General features: G+C 59.6%; 1 protein-coding gene across 4 annotated transcripts in view; it reads left to right on the top strand.

The window, feature by feature from the left end:
- The window catches only part of TMLHE (trimethyllysine hydroxylase, epsilon), a 223,663-nt gene that overhangs the window by 98,993 nt on the left and 101,775 nt on the right, over positions 1 to 22,895 (top strand). For all 4 annotated transcript variants that reach the window (XM_085630373.1, XM_085630370.1, XM_085630371.1 and 1 more), the window contains one exon: positions 22,101 to 22,380. In XM_085630373.1, coding sequence (XP_085486499.1) covers positions 22,101 to 22,380 — 280 coding nt within the window. The remainder of the gene's footprint in view (positions 1 to 22,100; positions 22,381 to 22,895) is intronic.

The raw sequence follows: 22,895 nt of genomic DNA, 5'->3' as shown, positions 1-22,895 counted from the left end.
CCTTCTAACACTCTCCCATCCACCGAGAGCATGGATTCAGCGTGTATAGTTTATGAGAACACTTCATGTAGCTTCAACCCTCGCTTGATGCCAGCACTCTAGTATTGTTGTAAAAGGCGCCAGCTCTGTGACCACCTTCAGTAAGAACCTGTTTATACAGCACGAGGCACCACACTGACATTTCAATGGACTGCAAACAACATCACTGTCACCGGATGCACTGAATGTACATGTCCTGTCCTCAGAAGGATGAGTCGTCCGTGTCAGGATCGTGGCCTCCAATCACAGCAGATGTTAGTAGTGACTCTATAGCTCACCGATGTACTCTGCTAGCACTACAGTCATCATCTACCCCCAGGCCGGGAGGGGAGCCCAGCCTGGCTCAGAGCTGAATGAAGTCTCAAAGATTCTAGTGACCGACTCCTTCGCCTCTTCATCTGATGCCAGGAAGTCTCTCGGTGCGGCCTCCCAGAGACGTGTTGCATCTGCCCAGTGTGCCCCTGGATGCGCGAGGGCACCATCTGTGGCATCTGCAAGCCCTGTATCCAAGCCGCAGCACCCGCGGGCATGTGTCCAGAGTGGCACCACAGACGGAGGCCTGTACCTGCATTGTTGAGGCCTGCTCCAAGTGGTATGCTCATGGAACTCCACTGTGAGTGGAGCTAATGCGCTCTTTGTCATGACCTTTATTAAAGCAAGTTCAGTCAGGGGACCTTTGTAGCCAAGTGAAGACTCGGTTACAGAGTACAGCCTCATGACTGAATACAATGAAGGACTGATTCTTTACATCACTTGCCAGTGTGCATACGCGGGGTGGAAGGGGTACGAGGGCGCCCTCGGATGAGTGAGTTGCCAAAAGACTTCAGAGCTCGGTCAATGCCTTTCATGAGAACCCTCAGGTGTACTGAATCCACTCTGAGGTCTGTGGAAGGGACGTCTGCCAGGTGGAGCAGCCATCCGCTTAGCTCTAGTCCCCATTTAGAGGCACAGATGGACCAGGGAGGCTGGAGGATATGGGGGTTTGTGGGGCCTGCGCCATGAGGGCAGTGTTAGAATGGAGCAGAGGTTTGATGTGCTGGACGGGCTCAGGCGAGGTGTCCAGCCCAAGGTTCTGGGTCTGCCCCAGCACTCGCCGTAGAGGCCAGGACTAAGGGCATGGAGGAAGAGATTCAAGAACTATTCAAGTTTCAGGGAGAAGACGTCCCTCTGGTGGCAGACCAGGCGTGCAGGCTACTGGCGAGAATGGGAAGACACTAGTCCAACTCTAAAAGGACAGTGACGGTGATGTGACATCTGCGCGAGGCTGTCACAGGCAGCACTGCCAACAGGAAGGCGCCTTCTCCACTGCCCTAATGTGTGGCTGACACTCTAACCAGGAACAGAGAGGTGATGGGAGTCAGGAGGCAGTGTGTGTAGGACCCTGACACTCTAACCAGGAACAGAGGGGTGATGGGAGTCAGGAGGCAGTGTGTGTAGGACCCTGACACTCTAACCAGGAACAGAGGGGTGATGGGAGTCAGGGGGCAGTGTGTGTAGGGCCCTGACACTCTAACCAGGAACAGACGGGTGTTGGGAGGCAGGGGGCAGTGTGTGCCAGGGCTCTGACACTTACCAGGAACAGAGAGGTGATGGGAGTCAGGAGGCAGTGTGTGTAGGTCCCTGACACTCTAACCAGGAACAGAGGGGTGATGGGAGTCAGGGGGCAGTGTGTGTAGGGCCCTGACACTCTAACCAGGAACAGACAGGTGTTGGGAGGCAGGGGGCAGTGTGTGCCAGGGCTCTGATACTCTAACCAGGAACAGAGAGGTGATGGGAGTCAGGGGGCAGAATGTGCCAGGACTCTGACACTCTAACCAGGAACAGAGAGGTGATGGGAGTCAGGGGGCAGTGTGTGCCAGGGCTCTGACACTTACCAGGAACAGAGAGGTGATGGGAGTCAGGAGGCAGTGTGTGTAGGTCCCTGACACTCTAACCAGGAACAGAGGGGTGTTGGGAGGCAGGGGGCAGTGTGTGCCAGGGCTCTGATACTCTAACCAGGAACAGAGAGGTGATGGGAGTCAGGGGGCAGAATGTGCCAGGACCCTGACACTCTAACCAGGAACAGAGAGGTGATGGGAGTCAGGGGGCAGTGTGTGCCAGGGCTCTGACACTTACCAGGAACAGAGAGATGATGGGAGTCAGGGGGCAGTGTGTGTAGGGCCCTGACACTCTAACCAGGAACAGAGAGGTGATGGGAGTCAGGAGGCAGTGGGTGTAGGGCCCTGACACTATAAACAGGAACATAGAGGTGATGGGAGTCAGGGGGAAGTGTGTGTAGGGCCCTGACAATATAAACAGGAACATAGAGGTGATGGGAGTCAGGGGGCAGTGCGTGCCAGGGTCCTGACACTCTAACCAGGAACAGAGAGGTGATGGGAGTCAGGGGGCAGTGTGTCCCAGGCTCCTGATACTCTAACCAGGAACAGAGGGGTGATGGGAGTCAGGGGGCAGTGAGTGCCAGGGCCCTGATACTCTAACCAGGAACAGAGAGGTGATGAGAGTCAGAGGAAAGTATGTGCCAGGACCCTGACACTCTAACCAGGAACAGAGGGGTGATGGGAGTCAGGAGGCAGTGTGTGTAGGGCCCTTATACTATAAACAGGAACATAGAGGTGATGGGAGTCAGGGGGCAGTGTGTGTAGGGCCCTGCCACTCTAACCAGGACCAGAGAGGTGATGGGAGTCAGGGGGCAGTGCGTGTCAGGGTCATGACACTCTAACCAGGAACAGAGAGGTGATGGGAGTCAGGGGGCAGTGTGTCCCAGGCTACTGAAACTCTAACCAGGAACAGAGGGGTCATGGGAGTCAGAGGGCAGTGTGTCCCAGGCTCCTGATACTCTAACCAGGAACAGAGAGGTGATGGGAGTCAGGAGGCAGTGTGTGTAGGGCCCTGACACTATAAACAGAAACAGAGAGGTGATGGGAGTCAGGGGGCAGAATGTGCCAGGACCCTGACACTCTAACCAGGAACAGAGGGGTGATGGTAGTCAGGGGGCAGTGTGTCCCAGGCTCCTGATACTCTAACCAGGAACAGAGGGGTGATGGGAGTCAGGGGGCAGTGTGTGCCAGGGCCCTGATACTCTAACCAGGAACAGAGAGGTGATGGGAGTCAGAGGACAGTATGTGCCAGGACCCTGACACTCTAACCAGGAACAGAGGGGTGATGGGAGTCAGGAGGCAGTGTGTGTAGGGCCCTTACACTATAAACAGGAACATAGAGGTGATGGGAGTCAGGGGGCAGTGTGTGTAGGGCCCTGCCACTCTAACCAGGACCAGAGAGGTGATGGGAGTCAGGGGGCAGTGTGTCCCAGGCTCCTGATACTCTAACCAGGAACAGAGGGGTGATGGGAGTCAGAGGGCAGTGTGTCCCAGGCTCCTGATACTCTAACCAGGAACAGAGAGGTGATGGGAGTCAGGAGGCAGTGTGTGTAGGGCCCTGACACTATAAACAGAAACAGAGAGGTGATGGGAGTCAGGGGGCAGAATGTGCCAGGACCCTGACACTCTAACCAGGAACAGAGGGGTGATGGTAGTCAGGGGGCAGTGTGTGTGTTAGACGGACCGGGAGGGTCGGCCGAGGAAAAGGGGAGAGGTCTCCGGGGAGAGCCGTCTCCAGCGATCGTACAGACAAATAACTTCCCCCCCACAGACAGATACCACACAAGGAGCTGAGTTAGCGTTCTTTATAAGCACTTCTTAAGGTACGATGAAAAGGTACAAGGAGGTCTGGACTCAGGGGTCCCCTCGATTCAAGTCTCTCAAGATGGGAAAAGGGGGTGGCGGGATAGTCTGGTTACCAGTCTGGTAGTTGAGGTGGTATGGGGGGTAGCTCACAATCCTCGAGCTTGGTGGTCTAGCTGGTACGGGCCGCGGCAGCGCCAGCAGGTCCCAGTGAAAGATGGTCGATACACGGTCCGCGGCAGCGCCAGCAGGTCCCGGTGAAGATGGTCGATGTACGGTCCGCGGCAGCGCCAGCAGGTCCCGGTGAAGATGGTCGTTACAACGGGCCGCGGCAGCGCCAGCAGGTCCCGACGAGGATGGATGTTGCAGAAGGCCGCGGCAGCGCCAGCAGGCAGGTCGATAGTTCACAAGATAGGGCTACGGCAGCGCCAGTAGTCCGTCAAGGCTGAGTTCTCTCGGTGTCTCTCGACTCCAGGATACAACTGCCTTCCTGCTCCGGAGCTGCTCCAGTTATAGGGCAGGTGCCCTTTGATGTCCGGACCCTCGCACTTGGAGGTTGGAGGGTCCGGGATGAAGGTGTCCAGACACCCAGCGGGGGGTGGAGCCGGTGCCTGGGGGAGCTGGAGGCGATCGTCACCTGGCGGGGGAGAGTCCTTGGCGCTTCGTTCTCCCATTGACCTGCCAAGTGGTCCGCTCACCTCCTGGGTGGATGGTGGTGCCGGGATGTCGGGGCCGGCCAGGCCCAGGGTTAGGGTCGGGGGGAGACCACGCGGCCTCGTGGCGCAGGGCCCAAGATGGCGGCTTGACCCGGCCGAGGGAGCCGGTGGTGGCTTGGGCCCGTGATACATGGAGGTCCGAGGGCAGGCGTTCCGTCGGGAGACGGGGTGCGGGTGATTCTCGTGGGTCGCGCCTGGGGGGCCGGGGCTTGGGCCCTGTCATGCGGGGAGGGAGCAAGCCCTTCGTGTGGCCTGTCCAACATGCGTCCCCCCCAGATGAAGGCGGGGAGAGTCACCCATCTCCTTGGGGACTCTCCTCGTCGAGGCGAGAGAAGCGGGACAGGCCATCTGCGTTGGCGTGGTCTTGGCCCGGTCGGTGCTCCACGGTGAAGTCCATTCCCTGCAGGGAGATGGACCAGCGCAATAGTTTTGGGTTTTCCCCCCGCATCTGCATCAGCCACTGCAGGGGTCTATGGTCGGTTTGTACCCGGAAGTGGGTACCGAAGAGATAGGGCCGGAGCTTTTTGAGGGCCCACACCACTGGGAAGGCCTCCCTCTCGATGGTGCTCCAGCGCTGTTCTCGGGCCAGGAGACGTCGGCTGATGAAGGCCACCGGCTGGTCATGACCCTCGGGGTTCATTTGGGAAAGAACCGCTCCGATGCCGTGGTCGGAGGCGTCTGTCTGTACTACGAATTCCCGACTGTAATCGGGGGCCTGGAGCACAGGGGCGGTGCACAGGGCGGCCTTCAGCTTTTCGAAGGCCGCTTGACAATCGGGGGTCCAGTTAATCCGCTTCGGTTGGTTCTTGGACGTGAGACCCGTGAGGGGCCCCACAATGCTGCCGTAGTCCCTCACAAACCGCCGGTAGTAGCCGGTGAGCCCCAAGAAGGCTCGGACTTCGGTCTGGGTGACGGGGGGCTGCCAGGACTGGATGGCAGCAATCTTAAGTTGCAGTGGGGCCACCAGCCCGCTCCCCACCTGGTGCCCCAGGTAGGTCACGGACCCTTGACCAATTTGGCATTTGCCGGCCTTAATCGTGAGGCCGGCCCGCTGGAGGGCCTGTAGGACCTCCTGGAGGTGGAGGAGGTGGTCGGACCAGTGGCGGCTGTATACAGCGATATCGTCCAGGTAGGCAGCGCTGAACTCTTCGAGCCCCGCCAAGACCTGGTTCACAAGACGTTGAAATGTAGTGGGGGCGTTCTTCATGCCAAAGGGCATGACCTTGAAGTGGTAGTGGCCATCGGGGGTAGAGAAGGCGGATCGTTCTTGAGCCCGGGGTGTGAGACCGATCTGCCAGTAGCCCGCTGTTAGGTCGAAGATACTGAGGTAGCGGGCGGCCCCCAGCCGGTCGATCAATTCATCCGCTCTGGGGATAGGATGAGCGTCGGTTCGGGTGACAGCGTTCAAGCCCCGGTAGTCGACGCAGAATCTCAGTTCAGGTGTGGTGCCGGGGGCAGCGGCTTTGGGGACCAATAAAACCGGGCTGGCCCAGGGACTGTCTGAGGGCTCGATGACCCCGATCGTGAGCATTTTGGCCACTTCCTCTTGTATGCAGGCCCGTACCCGATCTGGTACGCGGTAGGCCCGGTGTCGGATAGGGGGACTGTCCCCGGTGTCCATGTCGTGCAAGCACCAAGGGGTGACCCCGGGAGTGAGGGAGAACAGTGAAGCGAACCGCAGCAGGAGGTCCCGGCAGCCCTGGCGTTGCTCTGGGGTGAGGGCATCGGAGAGCCGGACCCCGTCCACGGAACCGTCGTTCTCCTGAGTCTTCAGGAGATCCGGGAGGGGTTCGGAGTCCTCCTCTGCTCCACTGTCTGTAGCCATCAGGAGGCTGAGTTCTGAGCGCACAAAGTGTGGTTTGAGTCTGTTGGTGTGGAGGACCCGAAGGGGGTTCCGGGGGGTCCCCATGTCGATGAGGTAAGTGACGGGGCTTTTGCGCTCGACCACCTTGAAGGGCCCCGTCCACTTATCTTGCAAGGCACATGGTTCGGTGGGGGACATCACCCACACTTGTTGTCCAGGTTCGAACTCGACGGAGGAGGCATTGTGATTATACCATCTCTTCATGTCTTCCTGGCTGGCCTCGAGGTTCGCCTTGGCCATCTCCCTGAAGCGCCGGGTCTGATTACGTAGGGCCAGGAGGTACTTGAAGATGTCTGGAGGGGTCTTTAGGGGGGCCATCTCCCAACCTTCTTTGACTAGGCTGAGGGGCCCTCGCACAGGGTGCCCGTACAGGAGTTCGAAAGGGCTAAAACCGAGGGACTTCTGGGGAACTTCTCGGTAGGCGAAGAGGAGGCACGGGAGTAGTACATCCCACTGGCGACGGAGGGGCTCTTCCAATCCCCCAATCATCCCCTTGAGAGTGCGGTTGAATCGCTCCACTAGTCCGTTCCCTTGGGGGTGATAGGGGGTCGTGAATCGGTAGGTGACCCCGCACTGTTGCCAGAGGGACTTCATGTATTTGGAGATGAAGTTCGTGCCTCGGTCGCTGACGACTTCTCGGGGGAAGCCCACCCGGGAGAAGATCCCCATTAGGGCCCGGCCAACCACCGGAGCTGTTACAGTTCGTAGAGGCACCGCCTCGGGGTAGCGGGTGGCGTGATCCACCAGTACCAGGATGAACCTATGTCCTTGTGCCGTGCGTGGGTCCAGGGGCCCCACAATGTCTATTCCTACCCTCTCGAACGGGGTGGTGACCACCGGGAAGGGTTGTAGAGGGGCCTTCAGCTTACGGCCACCCTTCCCGCTGGCCTGGCACGTGGGGCAGGACCGGCAGTGGTTCAGGACGTCGTTCCGCATCTTCGGCCAGAAAAAGTGGGTCACTAGGCGACTGTAAGTTTTGTCTTGGCCCAGGTGTCCAGCCAGGGGGACATCGTGGGCCAGGTTGAGCAGGAAGTCTCTGAAGCGGAGAGGTACCACCAGTACTCGACCGGCCCCTAGCTCTGCGATTCTCTGTTCGCTGTATAGCAGGTCGTTCTCCCAGTAGACCCAGTGAGTTCCGGTGGAGTCCCCTGCGCTCTGGGCGCTGGCTTGTTGGCGGAGTCCCTCGAGGGAGGGGCAGGTCTTTTGCTCCTGGCGGAACTGTTCTTGGGTGGGCCCCCCTTCTTGACGCCACTGAGCCAGGCCGGGGACGTCCTAGGGTTGCGTGTCCCCTTCGGTCGTTGGCTCCGGGGGGTTGGCCTCGTCGTTGTCTTCTACTGGGGCGACCGGGGGCGGAGGTGCTGGCCATTCCGGTTCTTCTGGTCGGGGAACGGCACGGGCGGCCATGGACCGGGTGGTTACGCAGGCCCAGTCCGGGAGGCCCAGCATCCCCAGGTGCTCTCTTCTCTTGACGGTGGCCCACGGGGAACTCTCAAGGTCATTCCCCAGGAGGCAGTCCATGGGGGCATCATCCCGGACCGTCACTTTCAACAGGCCGGAGACCCCTCCCCATTCGAAGGGGACGCAGGCCATTTGACACAGACTTTCGGAATTGTCGGCTGAGCGGACGGGGCAGAGAATGTTCGGCAGGATCTGCTCGGGTTTCACCAGGTGACAGCGGACGGCCGTCACACTGGCGCCCGTGTCACGTAAGGCCTCGGCCCGATGCCCATTAATGGTCACCCACTGACCGTATTTCCTGGTGTTGGCGGGTAGGGGAGCCCGCGGGACTATGTCTTTTCCCCCTAGGCACGCTAGAACCATGGCGGCCGGTTCCCACTCTTGCTGGGCCGGCTCATACTCTTCCTGTTCCTCTGATAGTCGTTCTTCCCCCAGGGCGGCGGCCGCTACCTGGCGGGGCTTGGATGTTTGGTTCTGCGGGCAGCTCGGGTCATTGGCGTAATGGCCGACTCGCTGGCATCGGTGGCACGTGACATTGGCTCGGAACCCTGGACGCATCGGGGGGTTTCCCCGGCCGGCCGGGGGCGGGGTGCTGGCCACGGGTGTTGCCGGGAGGGTGTCTCTCCCTCGCCCCTGGCCTCCTCCTCCTCCCCGAGGACGGTGCTGGCCTTGGTTGCTTCGGTTCTGCTCGTGCGGTCCTCTCCGGCCCACTCGGGTGCTCTCCCATCGGTCAGCTTCAGCGGCGAGCTGCCGGGGGTCGGTCAATTTACTGTCGAGGAGGTGCTGCCTGAGCTCGACGAAGCAGTTGTTCGACAGGTGTTCCCATACCATAAGGTTAAAGAGTTGTTCGTAGGTCGTTACATGGCTCCCCTTGATCCAACCCTCGAAGGCTCGGCTGAAATAGTTTACGTACTCCACCCAAGTTGTACCCGGGATCCGGGTGCAATCTCTGAACCTCTGGCGGTACATCTCGGGTGTGAGGCCGTAGCGGGTGAGGAGGGCAGCCTTCATGTGGTCGTAGGACGACATTTGGTGATCTGGGAGCTGCAACAGGGCATCGCGACCTTCGTTGACGAACCTCCCCCATAGTCCAGCTCCCCAATCACTCCGGTCGATCCGGTGGGAGGTCATGGCGATCTCGTAGGCTTTGAACCACTGCTGTATGTCGTCTTCTCGGACATACTCTCGGACAACATCCTTGGGGATGTGGACTTTTTTCTCGGTTGCCCCTGGGGTGTGCGGTCGCTCAGGCACCCCCGGTTCTTTATTCTGTTTCCGAAGTTCTATTTCCGCCAGTTTGCGCTCGTGTTCGAGTGTTATTCTTTTTTCCTCAAGCTCTCTCTGTCTCTGTTTTTCTTCTCGCTCCTCTCGGAGCCGCAGATGCTCTAGATTTAGTTTCTGCTCGGCTAACTTTAGTTCACCGTCCATCTTGAGTCGTGCCATTTCCAACTCGTGTAATCTGGTCCTTTCTCTTTCCTGGATCTCCTCCTGCGAGAGGCCCGTTCCCCGCTCCTCGGGAGCCGTGGCGTTCCCCTCTGGTGCGACACTGTTTTGGTCGGAGGATCCGGTGATCCCAGTTTCTGCCCACGACTCAAGGGCGCGCTTCAAATCATCTTTGGTACTCAGGCCGGTGGTAGCAATGCCTAGTTCCATGCAGAATTGTTTAAGTTCGCGGTGGCTATACTCTTCCAACTTATCCATTTGGAACTTTTCAGTGGAACCGCTATCTTTGGCTGACATCGTGGTTTTGTCGTGGGGTGAGCTACTCTCTGTACGATTACGCGTTGATTCGGATCGCGCCGCTGGCCACCAATGTTAGATGGACCGGGAGGGTCGGCCGAGGAAAAGGGGAGAGGTCTCCGGGGAGAGCCGTCTCCAGCGATCGTACAGACAAATAACTTCCCCCCCACAGACAGATACCACACAAGGAGCTGAGTTAGCGTTCTTTATAAGCACTTCTTAAGGTACGATGAAAAGGTACAAGGAGGTCTGGACTCAGGGGTCCCCTCGATTCAAGTCTCTCAAGATGGGAAAAGGGGGTGGCGGGATAGTCTGGTTACCAGTCTGGTAGTTGAGGTGGTATGGGGGGTAGCTCACAATCCTCGAGCTTGGTGGTCTAGCTGGTACGGGCCGCGGCAGCGCCAGCAGGTCCCAGTGAAAGATGGTCGATACACGGTCCGCGGCAGCGCCAGCAGGTCCCGGTGAAGATGGTCGATGTACGGTCCGCGGCAGCGCCAGCAGGTCCCGGTGAAGATGGTCGTTACAACGGGCCGCGGCAGCGCCAGCAGGTCCCGACGAGGATGGATGTTGCAGAAGGCCGCGGCAGCGCCAGCAGGCAGGTCGATAGTTCACATGATAGGGCTACGGCAGCGCCAGTAGTCCGTCAAGGCTGAGTTCTCTCGGTGTCTCTCGACTCCAGGATACAACTGCCTTCCTGCTCCGGAGCTGCTCCAGTTATAGGGCAGGTGCCCTTTGATGTCCGGACCCTCGCACTTGGAGGTCGGAGGGTCCGGGATGAAGGTGTCCAGACACCCAGCGGGGGGTGGAGCCGGTGCCTGGGGGAGCTGGAGGCGATCGTCACCTAGCGGGGGAGAGTCCTTGGCGCTTCGTTCTCCCATTGACCTGCCAAGTGGTCCGCTCACCTCCTGGGTGGATGGTGGTGCCGGGATGTCGGGGCCGGCCAGGCCCAGGGTTAGGGTCGGGGGGAGGCCACGCGGCCTCGTGGCGCAGGGCCCAAGATGGCGGCTTGACCCGGCCGAGGGAGCCGGTGGTGGCTTGGGCCCGTGATACATGGAGGTCCGAGGGCAGGCGTTCCGTCGGGAGACGGGGTGCGGGTGATTCTCGTGGGTCGCGCCTGGGGGGCCGGGGCTTGGGCCCTGTCATGCGGGGAGGGAGCAAGCCCTTCGTGTGGCCTGTCCAACAGTGTGCCAGGGCTCTGATACTCTATCCAGGAACAGAGAGGTGATGGGAGTCAGGGGGCAGTGTGTGCCAGGGCCCTGATACTCTAACCAGGAACAGAGAGGTGATGGGAGTCAGAGGACAGTATGTGCCAGGACCCTGACACTCTAACCAGGAACAGAGGGGTGTTGAGAGTCAGGGGGCAGTGTGTGCCAGGGCCCTGATACTCTAACCAGTAACAGAGAGGTGATGGGAGTCAGGGGGCAGTGTGTGCCAGGGCCCTGAAACTAACCAGGAACAGAGAGGTGATGGGAGTCAGGGGGCAGTGTGTGCCAGGGCTCTGACACTTACCAGGAACAGAGAGGTGATGGGAGTCAGAGGACAGTATGTGCCAGGACCCTGACACTCTAACCAGGAACAGAGGGGTGTTGGGAGGCAGGGGGCAGTGTGTGCCAGGGCCCTGATACTCTAACCAGGAACAGAGAGGTGATGGGAGTCAGAGGACAGTATGTGCCAGGACCCTGACACTCTAACCAGGAACAGAGGGGTGTTGGGAGTCAGGGGGCAGTGTGTGCCAGGGCCCTGATACTCTAACCAGTAACAGAGAGGTGATGGGAGTCAGGGGGCAGTGTGTGCCAGGGCCCTGACACTAACCAGGAACAGAGAGGTGATGGGAGTCAGGGGGCAGTGTGTGCCAGGGCTCTGACACTTACCAGGAACAGAGAGGTGATGGGAGTCAGAGGACAGTATGTGCCAGGACCCTGACACTCTAACCAGGAACAGAGGGGTGTTGGGACTCAGGGGGCAGTGTGTGCCAGGGCCCTGATACTCTAACCAGTAACAGAGAGGTGATGGGAGTCAGGGGGCAGTGTGTGCCAGGGCTCTGACTCTAACCAGGAACAGAGAGGTGATGGGAGTCAGGGGGCAGTGTGTGTAGGGCCCTGACACTCTAACCAGGAACAGAGAGGTGATGGGAGTCAAGAGGCAGTGTGTGCCAGGGTCCTGACACTCTAACCAGGAACAGAGGGGTGAGGGGTGATGGGTGTCAGGGGGCAGTGTGTGCTATGGCCCTGAAACTCTAACCAGGAACAGAGGGGTGATGGGAGTCCAGGGGCAGAATGTGCCAGGACCCTGACACTCTAACTAGGAACAGAGGGGTGGTGGGAGTCAGGGGGCAGTGTGTGCCAGGGCCCTGATACTCTAACCAGGAACAGAGAGGTGATGGGAGTCAGGGGGCAGTGTGTGCCCGGGCCCTGATACTCTAACCAGGAACAGAGAGGTGATGGGAGTCAGGGGGCAGTGTGTGCCAGGGCCCTGATACCCTAACCAGGAACAGAGAGGTGATGGGAGTCAGGGGGTAGTGTGTGCCAGGGCTCTGACACTTACCAGGAACATAGAGGTGATGGGAGTCAGGGGACAGTATGTGCCAGGACCCTGACACTGTAACCAGGAACAGAGGGGTGTTGGGAGTCAGGGGGCAGTGTGCGCCAGGGCTCTGACACTTACCAGGAACAGAGCGGTGATGGGAGTCAGGGGTCAGTGCGTGCCAGGGCCCGGATACTCTAACCAGGAACAGAGGGGTGATGGGAGTCAGAGGGCAGTGTGTGTCAGGGTCATGACACTAACCAGGAACAGAGAGGTGATGGGAGTCAGGGGGCAGTGTGTCCCAGGCTCCTGATACTCTAACCAGGAACAGAGGGGTGATGGGAGTCAGAGGGCAGTGTGTCCCAGGCTCCTGATACTCTAACCAGGAACAGAGAGGTGATGGGAGTCAGGAGGCAGTGTGTGTAGGGCCCTGACACTATAAACAGAAACAGAGAGGTGATGGGAGTCAGGGTGCAGAATGTGCCAGGACCCTGACACTCTAACCAGGTACAGAGGGGCGATGGTAGTCAGGGGGCAGTGTGTGCCAGGGCTCTGATACTCTAACCAGGAACAGAGAGGTGATGGGAGTCAGGGGGCAGTGTGTGCCAGGGCCCTGATACTCTAACCAGGAACAGAGAGGTGATGGGAGTCAGAGGACAGTATGTGCCAGGACCCTGACACTCTAACCAGGAACAGAGGGGTGTTGAGAGTCAGGGGGCAGTGTGTGCCAGGGCCCTGATACTCTAACCAGTAACAGAGAGGTGATGGGAGTCAGGGGGCTGTGTGTGCCAGGGCCCTGAAACTAACCAGGAACAGAGAGGTGATGGGAGTCAGGGGGCAGTGTGTGCCAGGGCTCTGACACTTACCAGGAACAGAGAGGTGATGGGAGTCAGAGGACAGTATGTGCCAGGACCCTGGCACTCTAACCAGGAACAGAGGGGTGTTGGGAGGCAGGGGGCAGTGTGTGCCAGGGCCCTGATACTCTAACCAGGAACAGAGAGGTGATGGGAGTCAGAGGACAGTATGTGCCAGGACCCTGACACTCTAACCAGGAACAGAGGGGTGTTGGGAGTCAGGGGGCAGTGTGTGCCTGGGCCCTTGTTGGACAGGCCACACGAAGGGCTTGCTCCCTCCCCGCATGACAGGGCCCAAGCCCCGGCCCCCCAGGCGCGACCCACGAGAATCACCCGCACCCCGTCTCCCGACGGAACTCCTGCCCTCGGACCTCCATGTATCACGGGCCCAAGCCACCACCGGCTCCCTCGGCCGGGTCAAGCCGCCATCTTGGGCCCTGCGCCACGAGGCCGCATGGCCTCCCCCCGACCCTAACCCTGGGCCTGGCCGGCCCCGACATCCCGGCACCACCATCCACCCAGGAGGTGAGCGGACCACTTGGCAGGTCAATGGGAGAACGAAGCGCCAAGGACTCTCCCCCGCCAGGTGACGATCGCCTCCAGCTCCCCCAGGCACCGGCTCCACCCCCCGCTGGGTGTCTGGACGCCTTCATCCCGGACCCTCCGACCTCCAAGTGCGAGGGTCCGGACATCACAGGGCACCTGCCCTATAACTGGAGCAGCTCCGGAGCAGGAAGGCAGTTGTATCCTGGAGTCGAGAGACACCGAGAGAACTCAGCCTTGACGGACTACTGGCGCTGCCGTAGCCCTATCTTGTGAACTATCGACCTGCCTGCTGGCGCTGCCGCGGCCTTCTGCAACATCCATCCTCGTCGGGACCTGCTGCCGCGGCCCGTTGTAACGACCATCTTCACCGGGACCTGCTGGCGCTGCCGCGGACCGTACATCGACCATCTTCACTGGGACCTGCTGGCGCGGACCGTGTATCGACCATCTTCACTGGGACCTGCTGGCGCTGCCGCGGCCCGTACCAGCTAGACCACCAAGCTCGAGGATTGTGAGCTACCCACCATACCACCTCAACTACCCGACTGGTAACCAGACTATCCCGCTACCCCCTTTTCCCATCTTGAGAGACTTGAATCGAGGGGACCCCTGAGTCCAGACCTCCTTGTACCTTTTCATCGTACCTTAAGAAGTGCTTATAAAGAACGCTAACTCATCTCCTTGTGTGGTGTCTGTCTGTGGGGGGGAAGTTATTTATCTGTACGATCGCTGGAGACGGCTCTCCCCGGAGACCTCTCCCCTTGTCCTCGGCCGACCCTCCCGGTCCGTCTAACATTGGTGGCCAGCGGCGCGATCCGAATCAACGCGTAATCGTACAGAGAGTAGCTCACCCCACGACAAAACCACGATGTCAGCCAAAGATAGCGGTTCCAATGAAAAGTTCCAAATGGATAAGTTGGAAGAATATAGCCACCGCGAACTTAAACAATTTTGCATGGAACTAGGCATTGCTACCACCGGCCTGAGTACCAAAGATGATTTGAAGCGCGCCCTTGAGTCGTGGGCAGAAACTGGGATCACCGGATCCTCCGACCAAAACAGTGTCGCACCAGAGGGGAACGCCACGGCTCCCGAGGAGCGGGGAACGGGCCTCTCGCAGGAGGAGATCCAGGAAAGAGAAAGGACCAGATTACACGAGTTGGAAATGGCACGACTCAAGATGGACGGTGAACTAAAGTTGGCCGAGCAGAAACTAAATCTAGAGCATCTGCGGCTCCGAGAGGAGCGAGAAGAAAAACAGAGACAGAGAGAGCTTGAGGAAAAAAGAATAACACTCGAACACGAGCGCAAACTGGCGGAAATAGAACTTCGGAAACAGAATAAAGAACTGGGGGTGCCTGAGCGACCGCACACCCCAGGGGCAACCGAGAAAAAAGTCCACATCCCCAAGGATGTTGTCCGAGAGTATGTCCGAGAAGACGACATACAGCAGTGGTTCAAAGCCTACGAGATCGCCATGACCTCCCACCGGATCGACCGGAGTGATTGGGGAGCTGGACTATGGGGGAGGTTCATCAACGAAGGTCGCGATGCCCTATTGCAGCTCCCAGATCACCAGATGTCGTCCTACGACCACATGAAGGCTGCCCTCCTCACCCGCTACGGCCTCACACCCGAGATGTACCGCCAGAGGTTCAGAGATTGCACCCGGATCCCGGGTACAACTTGGGTGGAGTACGTAAACTATTTCAGCCGAGCCTTCGAGGGTTGGATCAAGGGGAGCCATGTAACGACCTACGAACAACTCTTTAACCTTATGGTATGGGAACACCTGTCGAACAACTGCTTCGTCGAGCTCAGGCAGCACCTCCTCGACAGTAAATTGACCGACCCCCGGCAGCTCGCCGCTGAAGCTGACCGATGGGAGAGCACCCGAGTGGGCCGGAGAGGACCGCACGAGCAGAACCGAAACAACCAAGGCCAGCACCGTCCCCGGGGAGGAGGAGGAGGCCAGGGGCGAGGGAGAGACACCCTCCCGGCAACACCCGTGGCCAGCACCCCGCCCCCGGCCGGCCGGGGAAACCCCCCGATGCGTCCAGGGTTCCGAGCCAATGTCACGTGCCACCGATGCCAGCGAGTCGGCCATTACGCCAATGACCCGAGCTGCCCGCAGAACCAAACACCCAAGCCCCGCCAGGTAGCTGCCGCCGCCCTGGGGGAAGAACGACTATCAGAGGAACAGGAAGAGTATGAGCCGGCCCAGCAAGAGTGGGAACCGGCCGCCATGGTTCTAGCGTGCCTAGGGGGAAAAGACATAGTCCCGCGGGCTCCCCTACCCGCCAACACCAGGAAATACGGTCAGTGGGTGACCATTAATGGGCATCGGGCCGAGGCCTTACGTGACACGGGCGCCAGTGTGACGGCCGTCCGCTGTCACCTGGTGAAACCCGAGCAGATCCTGCCGAACATTCTCTGCCCCGTCCGCTCAGCCGACAATTCCGAAAGTCTGTGTCAAATGGCCTGCGTCCCCTTCGAATGGGGAGGGGTCTCCGGCCTGTTGAAAGTGACGGTCCGGGATGATGCCCCCGTGGACTGCCTCCTGGGGAATGACCTTGAGAGTTCCCCGTGGACCACCGTCGAGAGAAGAGAGCACCTGGGGATTTTGGGCCTTCCGGACTGGGCCTGCGTAACCACCCGGTCCATGGCCGCCCGTGCCGTCCCCCGACCAGAAGAACCGGAATGGCCAGCACCTCCGCCCCCGGTCGCCCCAGTAGAAGACAACGACGAGGCCAACCCCCCGGAGCCAACGACCGAAGGGGACGCGCAACCCCAGGACGTCCCCGGCCTGGCTCAGTGGCGTCAAGAAGGGGGGCCCACCCAAGAACAGTTCCGCCAGGAGCAAAAGACCTGCCCCTCCCTCGAGGGACTCCGCCAACAAGCCAGCGCCCAGAGCGCAGGGGACTCCACCGGAACTCACTGGGTCTACTGGGAGAACGACCTGCGATACAGCGAACAGAGAATCGCAGAGCTAGGGGCCGGTCGAGTACTGGTGGTACCTCTCCGCTTCAGAGACTTCCTGCTCAACCTGGCCCACGATGTCCCCCTGGCTGGACACCTGGGCCAAGACAAAACTTACAGTCGCCTAGTGACCCACTTTTTCTGGCCGAAGATGCGGAACGACGTCCTGAACCACTGCCGGTCCTGCCCCACGTGCCAGGCCAGCGGGAAGAGTGGCCGTAAGCTGAAGGCCCCTCTACAACCCTTCCCGGTGGTCACCACCCCGTTCGAGAGGGTAGGAATAGACATTGTGGGGCCCCTGGACCCCCGCACGGCACAAGGACATAGGTTCATCCTGGTACTGGTGGATCACGCCACCCGCTACCCCGAGGCGGTGCCTCTACGAACTGTAACAGCTCCGGTGATTGGCCGGGCCCTAATGGGGATCTTCTCCCGGGTGGGCTTCCCCCGAGAAGTCGTCAGCGACCGAGGCACGAACTTCATCTCCAAATACATGAAGTCCCTCTGGCAACAGTGCGGGGTCACCTACCGATTCATGACCCCCTATCACCCCCAAGGGAACGGACTAGTGGAGCGATTCAACCGCACTCTCAAGGGGATGATTGGGGGATTGGAAGAGCCCCTCCGTCGCCAGTGGGATGTACTACTCCCGTGCCTCCTCTTCGCCTACCGAGAAGTTCCCCAGAAGTCCCTCGGTTTTAGCCCTTTCGAACTCCTGTACGGGCACCCTGTGCGAGGGCCCCTCAGCCTAGTCAAAGAAGGTTGGGAGATGGCCCCCCTAAAGACCCCTCCAGACGTCTTCAAGTACCTCCTGGCCCTACGTAATCAGACCCGGCGCTTCAGGGAGATGGCCAAGGCGAACCTCGAGGCCAGCCAGGAAGACATGAAGAGATGGTATGATCACAATGCCTCCTCCGTCGAGTTCGAACCTGGACAACAAGTGTGGGTGATGTCCCCCACCGAACCATGTGCCTTGCAAGATAAGTGGACGGGGCCCTTCAAGGTGGTCGAGCGCAAAAGCCCCGTCACTTACCTCATCGACATGGGGACCCCCCGGAACCCCCTTCGGGTCCTCCACGCCAACAGACTCAAACCACACTTTGTGCGCTCAGAACTCAGCCTCCTGATGGCTACAGACAGTGGAGCAGAGGAGGACTCCGAACCCCTCCCGGATCTCCTGAAGACTCAGGAGAACGACGGTTCCGTGGACGGGGTCCGGCTCTCCGATGCCCTCACCCCAGAGCAACGCCAGGGCTGCCGGGACCTCCTGCTGCGGTTCGCTTCACTGTTCTCCCTCACTCCCGGGGTCACCCCTTGGTGCTTGCACGACGTGGACACCGGGGACCGTCCCCCTACCCGACACCGGGCCTACCGCGTACCAGATCGGGTACGGGCCTGTATACAAGAGGAAGTGGCCAAAATGCTCACGATCGGGGTCATCGAGCCCTCGGACAGTCCCTGGGCCAGCCCGGTTGTATTGGTCCCCAAAGCCGCTGCCCCCGGCACCACACCTGAACTGAGATTCTGCGTCGACTACCGGGGCTTGAACGCTGTCACCCGAACCGACGCTCATCCTATCCCCAGAGCGGATGAATTGATCGACCGGCTGGGGGCCGTCCCCTACCTCAGTATCTTCGACCTAACAGCGGGCTACTGGCAGATCGGTCTCACGCCCCGGGCTCAAGAACGATCCGCCTTCTCCACCCCCGATGGCCACTACCACTTCAAGGTCATGCCCTTTGGCATGAAGAACGCCCCCGCTACATTTCAACGTCTTGTGAACCAGGTCTTGGCGGGGCTCGAAGAGTTCAGCGCTGCCTACCTGGACGATATCGCTGTATACAGCCGCCACTGGTCCGACCACCTCCTCCACCTCCAGGAGGTCCTACAGGCCCTCCAGCGGGCCGGCCTCACGATTAAGGCCGGCAAATGCCAAATTGGTCAAGGGTCCGTGACCTACCTGGGGCACCAGGTGGGGAGCGGGCTGGTGGCCCCGCTGCAACTTAAGATTGCTGCCATCCAGTCCTGGCAGCCCCCCGTCACCCAGACCGAAGTCCGAGCCTTCTTGGGGCTCACCGGCTACTACCGGCGGTTCGTGAGGGACTACGGCAGCATTGTGGGGCCCCTCACGGGTCTCACGTCCAAGAACCAACCGAAGCGGATTAACTGGACCCCCGATTGTCAAGCGGCCTTCGAAAAGCTGAAGGCCGCCCTGTGCACCGCCCCTGTGCTCCAGGCCCCCGATTACAGTCGGGAATTCGTAGTACAGACAGATGCCTCCGACCACGGCATCGGAGCGGTTCTTTCCCAAGTGAACCCCGAGGGTCATGACCAGCCGGTGGCCTTCATCAGCCGACGTCTCCTGGCCCGAGAACAGCGCTGGAGCACCATCGAGAGGGAGGCCTTCGCAGTGGTGTGGGCCCTCAAAAAGCTCCGGCCCTATCTCTTCGGTACCCACTTCCGGGTACAAACCGACCATAGACCCCTGCAGTGGCTGATGCAGATGCGGGGGGAAAACCCAAAACTATTGCGCTGGTCCATCTCCCTGCAGGGAATGGACTTCACCGTGGAGCACCGACCGGGCCAAGACCATGCTAACGCAGATGGCCTGTCCCGCTTCTTCCGCCTCGACGAGGAGAGTCCCCAAGGAGATGGGTGACTCTCCCCGCCTTCAGCTGGGGGGGACGCATGTTGGACAGGCCACACGAAGGGCTTGCTCCCTCCCCGCATGACAGGGCCCAAGCCCCGGCCCCCCAGGCGCGACCCACGAGAATCACCCGCACCCCGTCTCCCGACGGAACTCCTGCCCTTGGACCTCCATGTATCACGGGCCCAAGCCACCACCGGCTCCCTCGGCCGGGTCAAGCCGCCATCTTGGGCCCTGCGCCACGAGGCCGCATGGCCTCCCCCCGACCCTAACCCTGGGCCTGGCCGGCCCCGACATCCCGGTACCACCATCCACCCAGGAGGTGAGCGGACCACTTGGCAGGTCAATGGGAGAACGAAGCGCCAAGGACTCTCCCCCGCCAGGTGATGATCGCCTCCAGCTCCCCCAGGCACCGGCTCCACCCCCTGCTGGGTGTCTGGACGCCTTCATCCCGGACCCTCCGACCTCCAAGTGCGAGGGTCCGGACATCAAAGGGCACCTGCCCTATAACTGGAGCAGCTCCGGAGCAGGAAGGCAGTTGTATCCTGGAGTCGAGAGACACCGAGAGAACTCAGCCTTGACGGACTACTGGCGCTGCCGTAGCCCTATCTTGTGAACTATCGACCTGCCTGCTGGCGCTGCCGCGGCCTTCTGCAACATCCATCCTCGTCGGGACCTGCTGGCGCTGCCGCGGCCCGTTGTAACGACCATCTTCACCGGGACCTGCTGGCGCTGCCGCGGACCGTACATCGACCATCTTCACTGGGACCTGCTGGCGCTGCCGCGGACCGTGTATCGACCATCTTCACTGGGACCTGCTGGCGCTGCCGCGGCCCGTACCAGCTAGACCAACAAGCTCGAGGATTGTGAGCTACCCACCATACCACCTCAACTACCCGACTGGTAACCAGACTATCCCGCTACCCCCTTTTCCCATCTTGAGAGACTTGAATCGAGGGGACCCCTGAGTCCAGACCTCCTTGTACCTTTTCATCGTACCTTAAGAAGTGCTTATAAAGAACGCTAACTCATCTCCTTGTGTGGTGTCTGTCTGTGGGGGGGAAGTTATTTATCTGTACGATCGCTGGAGACGGCTCTCCCCGGAGACCTCTCCCCTTGTCCTCGGCCGACCCTCCCGGTCCGTCTAACAGCCCTGATACTCTAACCAGTAACAGAGAGGTGATGGGAAACAGGGGGCAGTGTGTGCCAGGGCCCTGACACTAACCAGGAACAGAGAGGTGATGGGAGTCAGGGGGCAGTGTGTGCCAGGGCTCTGACACTTACCAGGAACAGAGAGGTGATGGGAGTCAGAGGACAGTATGTGCCAGGACCCTGACACTCTAACCAGGAACAGAGGGGTGTTGGGAGTCAGGGGGCAGTGTGTGCCAGGGCCCTGATACTCTAACCAGTAACAGAGAGGTGATGGGAGTCAGGGGGCAGTGTGTGCCAGGGCTCTGACACTAACCAGGAACAGAGAGGTGATGGGAGTCAGGGGGCAGTGTGTGTAGGGCCCTGACACTCTAACCAGGAACAGAGAGGTGATGGGAGTCAAGAGGCAGTGTGTGCCAGGGTCCTGACACTCTAACCAGGAACAGAGGGGTGAGGGGTGATGGGTGTCAGGGGGCAGTGTGTGCTATGGCCCTGAAACTCTAACCAGGAACAGAGGGGTGATGGGAGTCCGGGGGCAGAATGTGCCAGGACCCTGACACTCTAACCAGGAACAGAGGGGTGATGGGAGTCAGGGGGCAGTGTGTGCCAGGGCCCTGATACTCTAACCAGGAACAGAGAGGTGATGGGAGTCAGGGGGCAGTGTGTGCCCGGGCCCTGATACTCTAACCAGGAACAGAGAGGTGATGGGAGTCAGGGGGCAGTGTGTGCCAGGGCCCTGATACCCTAACCAGGAACAGAGAGGTGATGGGAGTCAGGGGGTAGTGTGTGCCAGGGCTCTGACACTTACCAGGAACATAGAGGTGATGGGAGTCAGGGGACAGTATGTGCCAGGACCCTGACACTCCAACCAGAAACAGAGGGGTGTTGGGAGTCAGGGGGCAGTGTGCGCCAGGGCTCTGACACTTACCAGGAACAGAGCGGTGTTGGGAGGCAGGGGGCAGTGCGTGCCAGGGCCCTGATACTCTAACCAGTAACAGAGAGGTGATGGGAGTCAGGGGGCAGTGTGTGCCAGGGTCCTGACACTCTAACCAGGAACAGAGGGGTGATGGGAGTCAGGGGGCAGTGCGTGCCAGGGCCCTGACACTCTAACCAGGAACAGAGGGGTGAGGGGTGATGGGAGTCAGGGGGCAGTGTGTGCCAGGGTCTGTGTGGTTCCTGAGTGGGGTGTCTCTCCTCCGCCCGCTGCAACTCCTTGAGACTTGGGGTGGGATGGGGTGATATTTAAGGACGCTTTAGGCTGGGGAAGTGCCCCCTCTGGGTAGGACCTCCGGGGGATGTTAAATAATGTTTTCTAACTTTATAGCACTTGTCTTCCTCTGTTGCTCTGGCTTGAATGTCTTCCCTCCTCCTCTTTGTGGTCCACTATGAGCCACTGGTTATATTGTACACAGGATTGTCCAAGCTGTATTCAATGTTGCAGTGATAAGCAGTGAGTGACAATGGCTGGAGGCTTGGTGCGCCTTCTATGTATGTGTTCTGTTGTGATACCTTTGTGCTTGTGCGAACCTGATCTTGTTTTTAGCAAATAAAAAGTTGTAAACCTATCACTCAGGCCACTGAGGTGAATCCTCTACAGTTGCACCACCTGAATGCATCAAACCTTGGACTCAAACTCACCCATCTGATAATTGCCAGAATAGCTCTCTTCCCTAAGCCAGGGCCTGAATACTAAGACACCCCCCCCCCCACCCCAGCACCCCTCCCCTACACTCACCCCCTCCGAGCTTAACCCTCCCTTCTTTCTGTATGTTCACCTCCCCTGCAGACTGCTGTCCCCTCTCAGTGCCAACCTGGCACCAGCGTAGGCGCGGCTGCTGCATAGGTGTCCCAAACTGTACCCGCACCCACAGCCTTACCGTGGCTTCTTCTCCTTGTCCTCCCCAGGGCCGGATGGTCACAGGACGAAGTACGCCCTGGAGTGGCTCCATCAGCACAGCTATGAAGCCCAAAAGCAGCACCTCATGCAACCTCGTGTTCTGTGGAACGTGGAGACCTACAACCAGGCCAATGTGCCCCCCGTGCCCATGAAGGACTTCATGGAGACCGAAGAAGGACTTAGGACATTCCTGAAAAACTTCCTGCTCTACGGCATCGCTTTTGTGGAAGATGTCCCTGCGACCATGGAGGCTACAGCAGAGGTGGCAAAGAGGGTCAGCTTCATCAGGTAATCGGGTGAAGGGGGCTCGCTTCAGCCCATGTGGGGGGGGGGGGGGCAGAGGAGTCAGGTAAGATCTCTATCAGGCTCATGAACCAGTCCTCCTTTGAGCATGTCATGTCTGTGTTACTTTTAAACTATGTGATTGAAGACTAGTGTCCCACTATTTATAGTGACTGTTGCAGCGCACGCAAGGGGGCATGTGCTGCTGTTGCTCCTCGCATGAGGCACTGTACCTTTTCGGCCAGGCGCCCAAATGAGTTAACCACTCACTACTGACATCTGTGCTTTCTGTAATGCAGGCGGTCAGGTCACAAAGGGACCACATAGTTGTCGCCTTCTGAGGTTGAGGGGTTCAGTGTCATTATATTTACAGTGCTTTGAAGTTGACCAGTCTGACCCAGCGCCCATCTTCATGCAGTGAGACTACAGGCGCTCACTGACCAGCATTGAACGTGTGATAATCCAAGTCAAAGCACTGGCGTGGGCAGACTTCCATTGACAGACCACAGCACAAACACCGC

The sequence above is a fragment of the Triturus cristatus genome, chromosome 10 (assembly GCF_964204655.1).
Source record: "Triturus cristatus chromosome 10, aTriCri1.1, whole genome shotgun sequence".
NCBI classification, from domain to species: Eukaryota; Metazoa; Chordata; class Amphibia; order Caudata; family Salamandridae; genus Triturus; species Triturus cristatus.
Note: the sequence above shows the minus strand (reverse complement) of the source record. Positions and strands in the feature narration are given on the sequence as shown.